This window comes from Lipotes vexillifer, unplaced genomic scaffold, assembly GCF_000442215.2.
Source record: "Lipotes vexillifer unplaced genomic scaffold, Lipotes_vexillifer_v1.1 scaffold112, whole genome shotgun sequence".
NCBI classification, from domain to species: domain Eukaryota; kingdom Metazoa; phylum Chordata; class Mammalia; order Artiodactyla; family Lipotidae; genus Lipotes; species Lipotes vexillifer.
Window position 1 is genome coordinate 2421482 of NW_006776285.1, and position 17523 is coordinate 2439004.

The 17523-nt window shown below is 40.3% G+C and overlaps 1 protein-coding gene and 1 pseudogene across 1 annotated transcript in view; one reads left to right on the forward strand and one right to left on the reverse strand.

The window, feature by feature from the left end:
• Positions 1-4624, forward strand: part of UTRN (utrophin) — a 503258-nt gene extending 498634 nt beyond the window's left edge. Inside the window, 2 exon segments of the mRNA XM_007450323.1 lie at positions 322-344; positions 2638-4624. Coding sequence (XP_007450385.1) covers positions 322-344; positions 2638-2646 — 32 coding nt within the window. The 3' untranslated portion in view covers positions 2647-4624.
• A 484-nt stretch (positions 4625-5108) lies between these two features.
• Positions 5109-5969, reverse strand: LOC103084012 (ferritin heavy chain-like; annotated as a pseudogene).
• Between the last annotated feature and the right edge of the window lie 11554 nt (positions 5970-17523).

A 17523-nucleotide genomic window follows, 5' to 3' on the forward strand; every position in this document is an offset into this window, starting at 1 on the left:
CAGCAGGAAATTTTAAGATTTTTTGTGCAAAACTAATTACTCACTGAATGCTTTAGTGTATACTTATTTGAGAGAGCTGGCATATCTTTTGCATATTTGGGTGGAATTTTTGTATCTTACAGCACATGAGATATGAGAAGCTAACTAGGGAAACTAGCCCTGTTAAAGCATCCAGGAAAAAAAAAAAATCCCCAAACCTGTTCTTCTTTTCTTATTAACATCCACTTAACAGCTGGGAATGGTACAGTCCACACTTTTACATGCCTGAAAGGGGGAACCACAGTACCACCTTCAGTTGATTACTTTTGTTTTCTCTTTCAGCAAATCTCCCCAGCAGGCCACAGGTAAGAGTTAATGGGTTGATTGGTTTAGGTGTTAGAGATTATAACCTAGAGTAAGTGATGAGCTACCATCGATTTTAGTGCTTCTTTATTCCCCATGTAAATAAGTAAACTTGGCTTGACATGTTCGTTGATTGAATACAACAGTTTGTCAGTCCAGGGAGGGGGACCCCTCCCAAGCCAGTCCTTCCAAATGCCCAAAATGCCAAGTGCTTGACCTTTTGTATTCAAACAGCTTTTTAAAGGCCTCATATGTACTATATAAAGTTACCCTGGATAGATTTGACTGACATTGTTCTCCCGGGTATCTACTTAAAGTAGCTATCACAGACTTAAAAGCAATGACCAGAGCGGTACACAAAGGTGATTTTGTTACCTTGAGGGGAAAAGGTTTTGATTTTTCATTTAAAATTCTGCTGAGAACTGTTGGCAGCTATAGCCATGTGCCTTTCAGTATGCTCTTTACCAGGTGCTCTCAGAAACAACGTGTCCCAAGACCACAGTAAATCTTTGGAGAACACTTTCTCTCATGAACTTGTTTATGAATCTTTTCAAAACAGTGAACCCTCTGGTTGTGTTACCGCCTTAATGGCAAGAGGGGCTGAGAGCTTAAGGAGGAGCACACAGGTGGTTCACCTTCAGTAACTGGAGGGACAAAAAAGCCATATGAAGTAGATTGCTGGATGCGGTGTGAGAGCTCGTGAGAAGGAAGAACCTCATCCCAGAGAGTAAAAGCCTTCTGACCGCTTCTGTTGTCTTAGTGAGTCAGACGCAGGGGCTTCAGCAGAGAGTGTGGACGTGGAGGAAGCATTGGAGGTGTGAGGAGAGACTGGAGGATGTGTAGTAGCTGCTTGGAGCTCAGGAGAGCACATGAATAGAGAAATAGACTGACTGCCAGGCAGCATTAATGGCCACCACTTTCTCGCTCATGAATTTAACCTGAGGCCTGTCTGCAGGGCTATGTGTGGCCCTTCAGCAACATTCAAGTTCATGAGCACAGTACCAGAGTAGGCCAAGTATTGCATTTAACCAAAGTTGAAGTTGTGGTTTGGCCAAGAGAGTACAGCAGTTCAAGGGAAGAGGCAAAGGGTTGATGATAATGATTGAAAAAGCACCTGAGTTTGGTAGGAAGAGAAGTGAGGATGCGTTAGGTATGGGAGACCAAATATCAATGGGTTGTAGCACCAAAGGATGGGTGAAGTTGGGGTCCTAGTGGAAGTCAGCTGGAAAGGTACAGGTGGGTTGTCAGAAAGTGGGATGATTGAAATTGAAATGTTGGAGGGGACGCAGGCATTGGTGATGGTCCAGATTTGCAACTTTGAATGCGTGGCTGAGAAGGGTGAGTGCTCATCTATGTGAGCACTGAAATCATGAACATTTAAAAATAGTGAGTGACAGTGAGCCATTTTTTTCTTCAAGAAGTAAGGGGACGTGAACCAAGGGGCCAGAAGATGACTGCATAGTGGGTGGTATAGTCTGATGACGAGAGAGTCAAAGCTGGGTATTTTTAGGGAGAGGGAGAAAGTGCTCTGAAGAACACAGTATGGACCTATCCAGTATCTGAGGAGTGTGAAGGATGAAAAACAGTCCTGTGTTGAAGCTGTGTCTTCAGGGGAGGTCCAGATATCCATTAGAGCATGCAAGTGAAAGATGCATTCAGAGAAGAATTTGAGGACATGGGTTTTAAGGATGATGGACCAAACTATTTGACCTTCTCTTCAAAAGGTTGATGCCACTACCCTGAGTGTGGCCTGGATTTCTATCCCCCCTTGCCTATGTACATTGGCCCTGAGCCTTTAACTGGAACCACTGCACACCCTAGGACTGTAATTCCTGTCTTGAGTTCTTGTTGTCTGGACCCCAGCTGGGGACTGAGACCAGTTGGAATTTTCAAGGGTACCGCCTCTGCAGGAGACCTCCCACAGACCCTCAGGGAGAGACAGGGTGCTTACACCAGCCTAATTCACTGAACATTGGTACCTTCCTGTAAAAACAAAGACAAGTCTTCTCAATTTTAATTTCCAGCCTGGGCAAAATAAAAATCTTCCAGACTTCCCCTATATCAGCTGAGTGGATAAAAAAGCAGACTAAGTAACTTCAGGATGAGAGCAAAGGACCTCATCCCAGGAACAAAAGTCACATGGGAGTAAAGAGTCCCCGTTGAACAAAGCAAAATAGGGCTTGTCTAGTTCTGAAAAAAAGCACTTTAATTATTTTTTAAGAGTTGACAGATCTCTGCTACCTGTAATGTTTTCTGTAAATGTTGTTCTGACAGTGCTGTTTTCCCCTCCCACAGGCAATGTGAAGTATTCATCTAGCCAACCAACATTTCTTAACTTACAGTATTGCCCTTTTCAGCAAATGCCAATTTCAAGTTCCATTTAATCAGAAGCTCCATGGCTCTTTGAATCATGCTGTTGAGCGCTGACTGTGTGTTCTACTGAAGGAGTAAAACACTGACTATCCAAAGAGAAAAGGATATTTTGTTTTTATAATAATCATATATTATTGTTTTCTTCTTCCCTTTCTATGCAACTGTAAATTAATGAACAGAGTGGTATTAGGAAGTGGTAATACACTTGTCACTGATTTGTATACTGTATACAGTATTGGGAAAGTGGGGGGGAGCTTTCTAATATGATACCTTGTTTTTAATAACCATAAAAATTGCGTAAGAATTAGAAGAAAATTTTACATTTTTACATTCCTTCATATTAACCTTGTACAATAACTTCATTTGTTTCTTTGACTCTTTTACCATTATGTTTTGGTTATTTATAATTCATCAGCCACGTGACCAAATAGATTTTCTTTATTTGTTTCCATGATATGGCCAAATTAATAAGTTCATATATTTCAATCAAATATTATATGTTTATGGATTAGACTACAGCTCTGTGTGTACTGTTTAACTTTATTTGATGTCGTACACTTATTTCTTTAGCGATCACTTGGATAACCACAATAAAAATCCTGTGGGCCTAACTGGCATTTCTATTGGGATTTTTTTTTCCTACATTTTATTTCCCTGTTCTGTATCAGTAGGTCTTGATTTCTTTATTTATTTCATGTTCCAATCTATATGACAGGATTATAATAATCTCAAAGATCATTTTACCAAAGGTTGCCCATTTAAGCATATTTTCATTTTGACGCAGAAACAAAACTTGGTCCAACTTTTCCTAGTTCCCAGGTCTTGATTTTCATCATTCAGTACACAGCAGACATTTACCTAATTGTGATACCAAAACACATGGCTGTCTTTGGTTCCCTTTGAAGAAAGTTTTACAGTTGTTTATGTATACTCAAATCGCCCCCAGTTATTTTCCTTCTGAAAGCAGACACAAATTTAATGAATGTCTCATTTTAACCTTTTGAGTGAATGAACAGCCATTTTATTACCCTTCATTCGATCAATACATTTGGGAACAATGTTCATCAGAAGCCTACATCACTGCTTCTATAGAAGAATGAAATTAATGCTTAGATGCTGTCACCCTGGCTTATACCGCTGAGTGCATTCAGTTGGGTATTTGGTTCGGCTTCTGATTTAACATGTATTTGATTCAGTTTAAACATGTTATGTGATTTACCAAATGTAGAGAAACTAAAAAAAGTGAAAATAATGTGTTTTGATTCAAGCATATATGCTTTTAAAACATCAGGACATTTTAACTTTAAGTTCTCTTTAACTGGGATCTGGCCAGAAGGAGGCTTAAAGTTAGAAATTCCTACTCTTTTAGAATAGGTTGGGTGGGTTGGGGGGCAAGGGTGTCTATTTGCAGCAGAGATATTTTGAGAAGAAGAAAATTGTTTTATATAAGAGGAAAGCCATGACCACCTTTCTACCTCAGATCGTCTTCATCCATCGTGTTGGAAATAGCTTTATGCTACTGCAGTCTGAAAAATCTAAAGCTTTTATCAGACCACATCATACCCAGTAAAAGTACCTATTTAAAGAAAAAACATTCCCTGAACTCTGAACTACAAGTTGTAGATTTGGTGTCTTCCTTGTCCTTACTTTGAAAAGTTACGTATTCATTTTTTTCTGCCTGTAATTGTGTGCAACATGTTCTCTATCTGCTATTAAGGAAAAGCTACATAAAACACTACATTGTAACCTTCTAAGGAATAATAAATATAAAGAAATATATTACAGTAACAACAAGGGGAAATAAGTATGTAGTTCTTTTGAAATATGTGGTAAAGAACTAATCATAGACTATCATCTAATCTGGTTATATCTGTATTTTTCATCCTGAATAAAAGTAATTTTAACACAAGATGACTTTGATATTCTTCAGCGGTGTTCACTGGTAGACTCTGAACTTCGAATGTACATTTATGAAAATAAAATATAAAGAGAGCCTATATCCTGATAAATCTACATGTGTTCCTGAAGTTTCTCTCATACACACTAATACATTCTCTTTCTTACTCTCACTGTCTCACTGTGTCTTTCTCTGTGTTCCTCTCTTCTCTCTTATATATATATAATTCTCAATTTCCTTTACAGATAGAAGGCTTATTGATAGGGAATAAATAATGTTGGATGTTAAAAACATGTACATGAAACCTATTGAGCTTTTGTTTTTCATTTTTGGGGGGGGGGATGCCAAATTACTTTATTTGAAGGAATGGTACTAAGGAAAGAACTTGTGGATGTTTTGGTACAACTTATAGAAAAGGTAAAGGTAACCCAAACACGCGTGCACTGCCTTTATTCAGGGAAGTCATCCCTGTGGCTACGGGAAGCCAGCCTAAGGCTTAGCTCTCATTATCACTGTTTCCCAGGGTGTGCTTGTCAAAGAGATACTCTGCCATGCCAGATTCGGGGGCCCCCATCTTGTGCAAGTTGGTTACGTGGCCACCCAATTCTTAGGTGGATTTCACTTGCTTATTCAGGTAATGAGTCTCAATGAAGTTACACAGGTGGGGGTCATTTTTGTCAGTGGCCAGTTTGTGCAGTTCCAGTAGTGACGGATTCACACTTTTTTCCAAGTGTAGCACACATTCCATTGCATTCAGCCCATTCTCCCAGTCATCACGGTCTGGCTTCTTGATATCCTGAAGGAAGATTCGGCCACCCCGTTGGTTCTGCAGCTTCATCAGTTTCTCAGCTTGTTCCCCCTCCTCATGAGATTGGTGGAGAAGAAATCAGGCTTTATAATTAAGCAGCCTGGGTTTGAATCCCAAGTGTCCATTTACTGCTGTGTGTCCTTGGACAAGTTGTTTACACTACTTTGAGGTTCACTTTCCTCATCAGTAGAAAAACATGAAAAGAAAAAAATCCTACCCTCATGGGTTTAATGTGAGAATTATTATTGTGTGTAACATTACAATGTATGCTCAATAAATGTCATATTTTTTTTAGGTATAACCCTCCACCCACTTTTTGTTGTTGTTGTTCTTTTGTTCCCTCTCCTCATGAGATTGGTAAAGAAAGTATTTGGCAAAGTTCTTCAAAGCCACATCATCGTGGTCCAAATAGTATGACACGGACAGGTGGACGCAGGAGGCGTAGAGCTCCAGGTCGATTTGGCAGCTGATGGCAGCCTCCGAGCCCTGGTGGTACTGCTGGCGCACCTGCGAGGGGGACACGGTCGTCATGGCGGGCGGCCGAGGAGAGGCGGCGGGGACCTTGGGGCGGCCGGAGCGGCGGGTGAGCGCTGCTTCCGTCCCAGCACTGTTGAAGCAGGAAACTGCAGCGACTCTCCGCGAGGACTATCTGAGCTTTTGTTTTAATAGCTTAGGTGCTATTGGTAATTAGTTGGTTACCCTTCCAAATCCACTTTTAGCCTCATGCTCTTAAATAATGCACTTTTTGTATATGCACTGGATTTTACCACTCTGGTAGGAGATTTAGTGCATTTCGGAAGCTACCCCAGGGAAAATAGCATTGAGAATTCTAAAAGTCAAAGCTTGATTCTAAAAGTCAAAGCTGTCTGGGAAACAGAAAAACCCCCAAACATATAATTTGTTAAAGAAAATCGATCGGGCTTCCCTGGTGGTGCAGTGGTTAAGAATCGCCTGCCAATGCAGGGGACTTGGGTTCGAGCCCTGGTCCGGGAAGATCCCACATGCCGCGGAGAAACTAAACCTATGCGCCGCAACTATTGAACCTGTGCTCTAGAGCCCGTGAGCCACAACTACTGAGCTCGTGTGCCACGATTACTGAAGCCCGCGGGCTAGAGCCCGTGCTGCACAGCAAAAGAAGGCACCGCAGTGAGAAGCCCGTGCACCGCAACGAAGAGTAACCCCCTCTGGCCTCAACTTGAGAAGGACCCCCGCGCAGCAACGAAAGCCCAATGCAGCCAAAGTAAATAAATAAAATTTTTTTAAAAAATCGATCCATTTCAATAAACATACATTTAAAACATCCTGTCTACCTCAAAGTAATATCCACATTAAGCATTCCTAAAGAACCAATTATTGGTTTCCAGCAACCTGTTGAGTAGGTAGTTGAAAATGGAGCTGAGAACAAAAGAGTTTTGTTTTTAAACTAAGCCTAAGCCTTCAGCTTGTTACTTCTATCATTGAGAATGTATATATATATATATATATATATATATATATATTTAAAGAATGTAGTTTGCTTTTGGACATTCCCCCACCCCTCTGGACTGCCACCATTCAACTGTTTCAGTAGACCAACTTTTTCAGGGGCCTTTCTTAATTCACTTGTTCAGAATTTGTTGAAACCACTAATACCACACCACCTAACACTGTAAGTAGGCTCCCCACAGTTCACTGACATATACCAGCTTGTGGTTTTGTGAGGTTAATTAAGTAACAAGAGTGAGACTTTGATGGAGGCCAGGAGCCAATCACAATCACATTACATTCACTACCTGTGGTATTAGTTATTTATTGCCACTATAATGTGACACAGCAGCCATAAAACCTCATAATCATTTATGTAGCTCATGGGATGTGAGGTTCAGCTGATCTGGGCAGGACTCTTCTGATCCCAGCTGGACTTGCTCACATGTCTGGAGTTGACCGGCTGTTGGGATGGCTAGACTCAGATGACTGTGGCACCTAGGCGGGGTTCTTTCATCCACTAGCAACCTAACTAACTGGGTGTGTTTTTGTGCAATGACAGACTTGTGGGACTGCAGATGGGCTTTGCTGAGAACTGGTGCATCATCACTTCTACTGAATTCTGTTGGTCAAAGCAAGTTATAAGGCTAGGAATGGGGAGTAGATTCCACCTCTCTTGTGAGACAAACTGCGGAGTCACAGGACAAAGGATGTAGCTAAGGGGAGGAGCCATCAGGTTTCACCTTATAAACTTAGAGGGAGGCAAAACAGAGGACATGGGCCAGAATACTAACATGTCCATGTCCTTGGGCATGACGTCCACTGCCTCAATGGAGTGGGAAGGAAGCAGCCTTTTTACGAGGCCTTCTTTTAAAACAAAGATCAAGAAGATCAGCCCCTCCTCCCCAGGCTATCAATCCAATTTCAGAAGGAAACACAAGTAGGGAGACTTAGCATGTCTTTGCCCCAAATCCTAGGAGAAGCAGAAGACCTCCTGATAGAAAAGGACTGGTACTAAAATTAGAAAAAATTAGAAAAAATAAAACAATTATTAAAATAAAACAATAAAAATTAGAAAAGATAAAAACAAAGAATAAAGAAAGAAAAAAGTATAGGTGAGAAATAGAATAAAAAGGATATTGTTATAAACTGCTCAGAAGTCTTGTTTAAATTGTTAGCTGGAAGAATACACAATACGCAGGAGGTTCTTCACATTGACCAAATGAGTAGATACATGTGATATCATACCCTGGCAAGCATTTGTCTAGAAACACGCAATTTATTTGCACTTTGTTTAAACTTACCAACTTGGCACTAATCTTGCATTTTGAAGGCGTTCCAGTTGGTGACATAGTTTTCATAATTGGGAAATATTTGCAGTGTATGCTTGGGTTCAGCTATTCTTTCACAGATAGCTTATTTTTTTGGTACTGTTTTCAATTTTGTACGTGAGTAATTAGGAAAAGTTAATTGACAATTTGCCCACATCTTGCTCTGTTGTCAGTCCAGAAACCACAAATGTTGAGTTTGTAATTAAATGAGAAGCGGTCCCAGGCTGCCATGGGATGTAATTACAATTAGTTCCTGATAATACTTTCTTAAGAAACATTTTTTGAAAGTATTAAAATACTGATTTTTAACTTTTTACTTCGAATCAATTTTTTTCTTTTAATTTAGATAAAGTAAAATAAAATGACATTATAAAACTGTTGGAAAGAATTGCGCCATTCTAGCATAAATCTGACCCCAGTGAGCCTATCAAAATCTAGAATAGTCTTGTTCATTACACTCCACGAATCTCGTGAGCCATGTTTACCCCTTAGCAAACTGAGGACAAATATTTATGCTGCTTGGGATGTCTGCGAGGGCAGTTTCAAAAGCTCAACCCTTCCCCAAATAATCCTCATGTATCCTGTTCTCTCCCCACTCCCACCCCGACCATGCAGGTTAATATTGGTAATGATGTCCAATATAAGAGGCTGCTTAGTACAAAACAACCAATGCATGCTGGATGCTATATCCCCAAAATGTCATTAATGAAATAATAAAAATTTTAAAGTAAAGAGGAATCTTGTGGTTAACTGGAGGATGTTAACCACAGATCAAAATTCTGCCTTGACTTGAAATTTAGTGGCTATGACTGAATTGGAAACAAAATATCCAAGTGGCAGGCAAGGTATTGTTCAAGTTGCAGAAAACAGAGAAACAGAGTTAGTTAGGGAACAAATCCCTACCTGCCTAATCTAATGGTTCAGCCCAATGATAAGCAAGAGGGTATGATAATAGTAATGGGAGCTGGAAAGAATATTAGCAGGTCCTTATAAGAGGCTTCCCTGGTGGCACAGTGGTTAAGAATCTGCCTGCCAATGCAGGAGACACGGGTTCAAGCCCTGGTCCGGGAAGATCCCACATGCCGCAGAGCAACTGAGCCCGTGAGCCACAGCTACTGAGCCCACGTGCCTCAAGTACTGAAGCCCGTCCGCCTAGAGCCCATGCTCTGCAACAAGAGAAGCCACAGCAATAAGCCCGCGTACCGCAACGAAGAGTAGCCGCCGCTCGCCGCAACTAGAGAAAAGCCCAAGTGCAGTAACGAAGACCCAATGCAGCCAAAAATAAATAAACAAATAAATAAATTTATTAAAAAAAGAACTTGTAGTGCGCTCTAGATCTCCACAGGATGTGTATCCAAATATAAGGATACAGCTCAAGAAAAAAAATGTGAGAATTAACCACCACCTATAGAACCATATCCCAATAATTTCACTGTGATGTTTCAATGTGCTTGTTTGTGATGTCAGAATCCAAAGAAGACATCATGATGATCGCTAAAAATGCAATGGATGTAGCAGGATTTCGCCACTAAAAGGATTCCCTGACTAAATAATTTTGAGAAACAGTGCATGCTCTAAGGCCCTTTGGAGATTCTCAATGCACATGAACGTAATAAAAGCTTTGAGAAATCCTGAAGTAAAGAAACCTAACTGTGTATCACTCTGCATTTCTAAAGCATTTAGCAACAGAACTCTTTTGCCACTTACCTGTAAACATTCTGTAATGTACACTTGAGGTGCTGAATTAGTCATTGGTTTTAGTCTTGCAAATATATATAGATGGTGAGCCCATGAAGTCTAGAAAAGTGACAAGTGAAAAGTAAAACAATTATCAGTATTAATTCAGGATTTTAAAACAGGAAGTAATCTTGTGTGACAACCAATATATTTCTATCATTAAAGAGATATGCTAAAGCATGGGTAAGAGTCAAGACAGTTTGCCTTCTGTTCTCCATTCAGGAAACATTTATATTTCCAGAGGAAAGTAATTTCTATTTCTAAAATCCACGTCTTCCTAAACAAGCCATGCATAGCAGGTATTACTAAACCAGGCATGTATTACAAAAACCACAGGATCTAGGAATGGCTGGGGTATCCAAAAATTGTTCCTGAGATCCCATTTTTTGTTTCTTTCTTTGCTTAATTAATAATGGGAATTCCTGGTGTCTGCTAAAACTGGCCCAAACATTATTCAATCATAATATGATTGCTGGGACTTCCCTGGTGGTCCAGTGGTTAAGACTCTGTACTTCCATTGCAGGGGGCACGGGTTCAATCCCTGGTTGGGGAACTAAGATCCCACATACCACGTGACCAAAAACAAAACAAACAAACAAAACAATATGATTGCCATGTTAAATGGAGCTATAAATACCATATATTTTCTCTCTTCCCAAAGCCCCTTTCTTTTGCAATCTGGCTCTTTTACACGCAGGTAAAAACTCCGTCATATTTTCCTCAGGATCTATTCTTTTTTTTTTTTTTTTTTTTTTTTTGGTACGTGCCCCTCACTGCTGTGGCCTCCCCCATTGCGGAGCACAGGCTCTGGACGCGCAGGCTCAGCGGCCTTGGCTCACGATCCCAGCCGCTCTGCGGCACGTGGGATCCTCCCGGACTGGGGCACGAACCCGTGTCCCCTGCATCTGCAGGCGGACTCCCAACCACTGCGCCACCAGGGAAGCCCTATTCATATTTTTTTAAATAGCAAAACAATGTTCTAGATTGTCACAATCTGTTTGAATTATTCTCTAATCTATTTCTTCAGTGTTTTGAGACATGTACTGATTATTAAATTCATTTCCCACATACTATTGATAACAAACAAAGGGATTGTAGATAGCAATTTTTGGATATGAGCACTGTGAATGTGAATGGGAGTTGTCTGATATGATCTGTTGAAGAAAGAACTGAACAGTATGATGTGTATATACATGGGTTTTTCAGGAAGTTAATGGAACAATGAAGTTATAATAAAATAATGATGATGAAGGCAGAGGAATACCAAAGCTATGTTAGTGAGGACAATAGAATTCTCAATTCATGACATTGTAGACAAAGTTGAGTGAGTGCATATGCTCTCTGTTCTCGGCTTCTTCAGCCTGAGCTGAAGGATAGACCATTAATATCTGGAAGCATGATCAAGCCACAACTTCACGTCAATTTATTACAATCAAGTATCATATTTCTGGGGTGGTTTTTCAACTGCCATGAGTGTCAGGCTTTCCTGTTCTTTTTGTTGGAGACATTTGTTGGATCATTAAATGTGACAGCAGCTACACACAGTATGCAAAACTCTGGGGATCACAGATCTGAACACTGCAACGCAGACAAATCAGAGTTTGCATTCCACTTCTCAGGAGCCACAAGTACCCAAACTAAACCAAGAGAATAAATACAATCACCCATCTGAAGAGCCTGCAGAATTAGCTATGGGGTTAGCAAAAGTCTTCAAATTCATAATTTCTCTGTTTGCATACTGGATCTCAGTAATATTTTAGATACCAGAGAGGTCTAGAGAGATGTAATTGCAACACTCTTTTTCTAAAATAGCCCCTGTTCCTTTTAGAGGACCATATTACATGACAGCTCTATTTTGAACCACCTGAGATTTTCCTGTTTCAGTGTTAAGATATGTAGTATCAACAGTCAAAACTAAGTCTTGATTTTCTAAACGAGTTTCTAGCCTATGTATTGAAGGGCCTAGATAGTTTGCAAAGGTCAGACAGTCATAATTGCCTCCTTCTTAAAGATGATGGAAGAAGAGTAGTGGGATTCAAAGCATTACAATGATGCACAGAAATATGTGAGAGAGAAAAATATAGGATTTCCTAGAAGGTAAGTCTACTTGCAGAGAGGTACTTTTTGTTTTCAATGAGTAACAAAGAATGTGCGACATGAGGGACTGTGAAGTTTAAATGAGACCGTAAAAAACAAGTTAACCCAGAGAAAACCATAATTCAAAAAGATACATGCATTGCAGCACTATTTACAATAGCCAAGACATGGAAACAACCTAAGTGACCATCAACAGAGGAATGGATAAAGAAGTTGTGGTACATATATATAACTCCACCATAAAAAGGAACGAAATTGGGTCATTTGTAGAGACGTGGATGGACCTAGAGTCTGTCATACAGAGTGAAGTAAGTCAGAAAGAGAAAAACAAATATTGTATATTAACGCATATACGTGGAATCTAGAAAAATGGTACAGATGAACTTATTTGCAGGGCAGGAATAGAGATGCAGACGTAGAGAACAGACGTGTGGACACCGTGGGGGGAGGGGAGGTGGGGTGAATTGGGAGATTGAGATTGACATACACTATACTACCATGTGTAAAAGAGATAGCTAGTGGGAACCCGCTGTAGAGCACAGTCGTACAGTGACATGGAGACTGCGAAAAAGTAGGAACTGCAGTGCTAGTCGGATCCAGGAATTCTCTTATATGTCTCTCAACTAATGGCCTGATAAAGTTTTGAAAAGCCAAATCTGATAAGTGAAAGAAATTGACCTCCTTGGGATAAGTCATGTTCTAGGTTTGTTATCTACATGAAACCTAGTTTGTTACTTTGGCAAAATTGTAACTTCTTGAAGACCTCGTGCCCTCTCTGAGCTAAAACAGTAAGCAGATAGATGGAATCAATCTTAGAGCTCACCCCATTTTTTTTTTTATAGATCTTTATTGGTATATAATTGCATCATAATACTCTGTTAGTTTCTGTTGTATGACAAAGTGAATCAGCCATATGCATACATATGGCCCCATATCCCCTCCCTCTTGAACCTTCCTCCCACCCTCCCTATCCCACGCCTCTAGGTCTTTGCAAAGCGCGGAGCTGATCTCCCTGTGCTATGCTGCTGATTCCCACTAGCTAGCTATTTTACATTTGGTAGTGTATATATGTCCATGCCACTCTCTCACTTCGCCCCAGCTTCCCCCTCCCCCTCCATGTCCTCAAGTCCATTCTCTATGTCTATGTCTTTATTCCTGCCCTGCCCCTAGGTTCATCAGTACCATTTTCTTTTTTTAGATTCCATATCTATGCGTTAGCATATAGTATTTGTTTTTCTCTTTCTGACTTACTTCACCCTGTATGGCAGGCTCTCAGTCCATCCACCTCACTACAAATAACTCAATTTTGTTTCTTTTTATGGTTGAGTAATATACCATTGTATATATGTGCCACTTTATCCATTCATCTTTATCCATTCATCTGTCGATGGACATTTAGCTTGCTTCCATGTCCTGGCTATTGTACATAGTGCTGCAATGAACATTATGGTACATGTCTGTTTTGGAATTATGGTTTTCTCAGGGTGTATGCCCCATCTTAAGAACACAACAAAAGGTCATCCACATACTAGATAAGAATAGAATCGCAAGGAATTTTAGATCCTTGTGGTTGTGGTTGAAAACTTATGAAGAATAGGAGGGTACTTCAATAACACTTTTGGCCATAGTAGTCCAAGTATATTTTTGATTTTTCCAGGAGAACGTAAACAAATATTGATTATTTTGACCTAAAGGACCACTAAAAGAAGCAGAACACGGATTTATTACTGTACAATTTTAGCTTCAGGAGCCACCAAAAAGAAAATAATATTTGGCCTTGGTACTACAGGGAAGCAGGGAATAGCTATTCTCGTGTCCTGGACAAGTACGTACAGTTGTCGCTGGGTAATCCTGCGGGACCCCGTGGATACCAAAATCCAGGGATGCTCAAGTGTCTTACACAAAATGGTACAGTGCTTGCAGATACTATATTCCTGTATACTTTAAATCACCTTTAGATTATGACAATACTTAACGCAATGTAAATGCTGTATAAATAGTTGCCAGTAAATTCAAGTTTCAGATTTTGGAGCTTTATGGACTTTTTTTTTTTTTCCAAATATTTTTGACCAGGTCTAGGCGGAACCTTGGCTAGGCGGAACTCGTGCTTGGCGGAGCCGAGCTAGGCGGAACTGGCCTAGGCGGGACCCGTATTGTTTCCGGTGGATTATTAACAGGAACGATACGAGTGTCGTCCGGGGTGCTGCAAGGTAAGATGAGTTTTTTCTCTATTTTGGCTGTTGTTTGTAGTCCGTCTTTAACTCTCAGAGGCTGTTGTGAAAATTTGAGTTGACGGTTAGGTGGGGCAGCCTTAACCTTGATGGGCCCAGCCCCGGTAAGCTTACTGGAATATGTTGTCCACGAGAAGTCTGGCGCCTCTGAGATTTGCAATGTGAGCTTGGTTTAGGTATACTGACGTTGGTAAGTCACTGTCCAAATTAGCTATGCCATTATGTTGAATAGAAGGCCCTCAGGGACTTCAAGAAAGGAACTATTAGCATATTTAGTTTGGCAATTCGATTTGCACAGTAAACCACTGCATATGAGTTACCAGGTGGGTGATCATTAAGGAGGAAAACATGTTACTCGGTTAAAGATCCGAGGGTGATGGTTATGGCTGGGACACAAGGCGTGCCAGGATTGTTAGACACCCACCACTGAGTATTCTAATAGTTCTGTGCTCCGTTTTAATATATTCTAAGTTCACTCCAGAAGTGAGGTTGTATAACAGTGGTAGGATTTCAGGTGTATATTGCATTACCTGTATCAATAAAAATTTTGCAAGTTTTCCCTTTAATATTTAGAGAAATTTCTACTTGTAAGTTTAGAAGTAAAACAGGAAATCGGGTGTTCAGTTCCCCCTTGGAGCACCTTTACTGACTTTTCACTTCATTGTGTTCCTGTAGTTTCTTGGCTATAACACAATTGTTTTTCCAACGCATTTTTGTTTACAGTAACTACTCATGACTTCATCAGAAGACGGCCTTTTCCCATATAGAATGACTGAGGCAGAAGTATCTAGCTGGGGTTTTTTTTTGTTTTGTTTTCTGTAAAGGAATAAATGTATCCTGAGGCTTACTCTGTTTCTGTTTCAAGCCTTTTTCAAAATATTCAGCAAGGTATTTGAGGCCTGGTAAAAGGCTGTTTCCCATTCTAGTTTTTGCTTTCATATTAAAGTCCCTCTTTGTAGCTTAAGACTATTGATAAAAAGTGAGAAGAAAGCTGGGGTCACATCTGCCTCAGGATCTACTCGTAAATTCTGCTTAAATAGTAGAGAGCCTGTCCTTGAAATATCAAATGAACTTATCCGTGCTTTGCTACAAGACTATATCATAGTCCATTCTATTTTCATAGGAAAGTCTGTGGGGATAACCACCAAAAGACTGTGCTCAATATTTCAAGCTCTTCTAAACCTCTCTAGATCCCTTTTTAATTAGAACTCTATTCAGTTACCGTTGTGATCTTCCTATTCTGCCTTATTCTCTTAATTTTCTGCACCTGAGTTTCCATAATGTATTAATTAATTGTATATCTGGAAGCCCTGGATTATTGGTTTCTAAAGTTATCCTACATTTCTCTGCAAATTTGTTTCTATGTTGTATAGACTTTGGAAACTATTTGACAGTGGTTTTCAACTCATGGTGAGACCTTAGCTTAAAACCAACCACAAGAGGTTTTTCTTGTTCTCAGGCCAGTTTAAAGAGTTAATTGAGCTTTGGGGGTCTCTGTCCAGCTAGGCAGGAAGGGGAGAGTGTCAGAGAGCGAGCAGGAGTAGAGAGTAGTGAAGGTGCATAGTATGGTAGAAAAGAATCATAGGATAAAGACTAGTAGGTTCATTTTGTAATTTGAGGGAATCAAAAAAGGAGATAGTTTTATGTTTTTCACATTTGCTTTGGTGGAGAATTTTTTTTTTTTTTTTTGCGGTACGCAGGCCTCTCACTGTTGTGGCCTCTCCCGTTGCAGAGGACAGGCTCCGGACGTGCAGGGTCAGTGGCCATGGCTCACGGGCCCAGCCGCTCCGGGGCATGTGGGATCTTCCCGGACCGGGGCACGAACCCGTGTACCCTGCATCGGCAGGCGGACTCTTTAACCACTGCGCCACCAGGGAAGCCCTGGTGGAGAATTTTTTTAAGGAAACAACTTTGGATCTGAATTTCTTTTAACCACTTCCTTATGCTAATCAAAATTTGCAAAAATTGGATATTTGAAATTTTGTTCCCTTTTTGGTTCAAAGGTGACTCTCAAATGAACGCTTTCGATTATATCAAAAAGTTTCCCTGGAGTAATTACTGTAATTCTAAATTATCCTTGGTGAATTATGTCATTTAGAAAGCTAAGCTCATGATTTGCAGTTGTAGTGGTAAAAATATGAGAACTAGATAACTGACCCAGAGGGAATTCAGTTATATATATGGATGGAGATAAAACCATAGGAGTCTGGGAACGGTTAGTCAGAGAGGGTGGTTTGTGAACCTCATGACTCTAGTCCCACAGCCTAATGGCCAGGCCATCTCTGATTAATCACCGAGGATGGAAGAGCTTGGAGAAATCTTTCCCAAACTGGACTCCCATGGGCAAAACAAATGAAGACTGAGGAAAGTCCTCCTAGATTTGGTAAGGGACCAGGACAGTTTGTTCAAAGGATGAGTTCTGGTAAGAAACCACTGAACTTCTCAGTTTCTTAGGGCCAGTTTGATGAAGGGAGTTATTGGGACCTCTGTTCCTCCTTTTTTATTTTTTTATGTCTTTATTGGAGTATAATTGCTTTACAATGGTGTGTTAGTTTCTGCTTTATAACAAGGTGAATCAGTTATGCATATGTTCCCATATCTGTTCCCTCTTGCGTCGCCCTCCCTCCCACCCTCCCTATCCCACCCCTCTAGGTGGTCACAAAGCACCGAGCTGATCTCCCTGTGCTATGTGGCTGCTTCCCACTAGCTCTCTACTTTACGTTTGATAGTGTATATATGCCCATGCCACTCTCTCACTTTGTCACAGCTTACCCTTCCCCCTCCCCATATCCTCAAGTCCATTCTCTAGTAGGTCTGTGTCTTTATTCCTGTCTTACCCTTAGGTTCTTCGTGACATTTTTTTTTTCTTAAATGGTTGAAGAAGATGTGTACATCTATACAATGGAATATTACTCAGCCATAAAAAGAAATGAAATTGAGCTATTTGTAATGAGGTGGATGGACCTAGAGTCTGTCATACAGAGTGAAGTAAGTCAGAAAGAGAAAGACAAATACCGTATGTTCCTCCTTTTTTCTATGAACATTTCTCTTATAGATGTACAACCAAAATGACAAGGACAGATAGAAACAAGTAGTTGTAATAAGGCAGTTTGCACCAAGAATATATATATATATTTCAAATATAAGCAGACAATAAAGAATTCCTAAAATGGGTTCCTTTTTCCTAGAAGTTAATCTCAGCATTTTGAAAGCTCACCACCAGAGTTTTTTGACTGAGTAGTT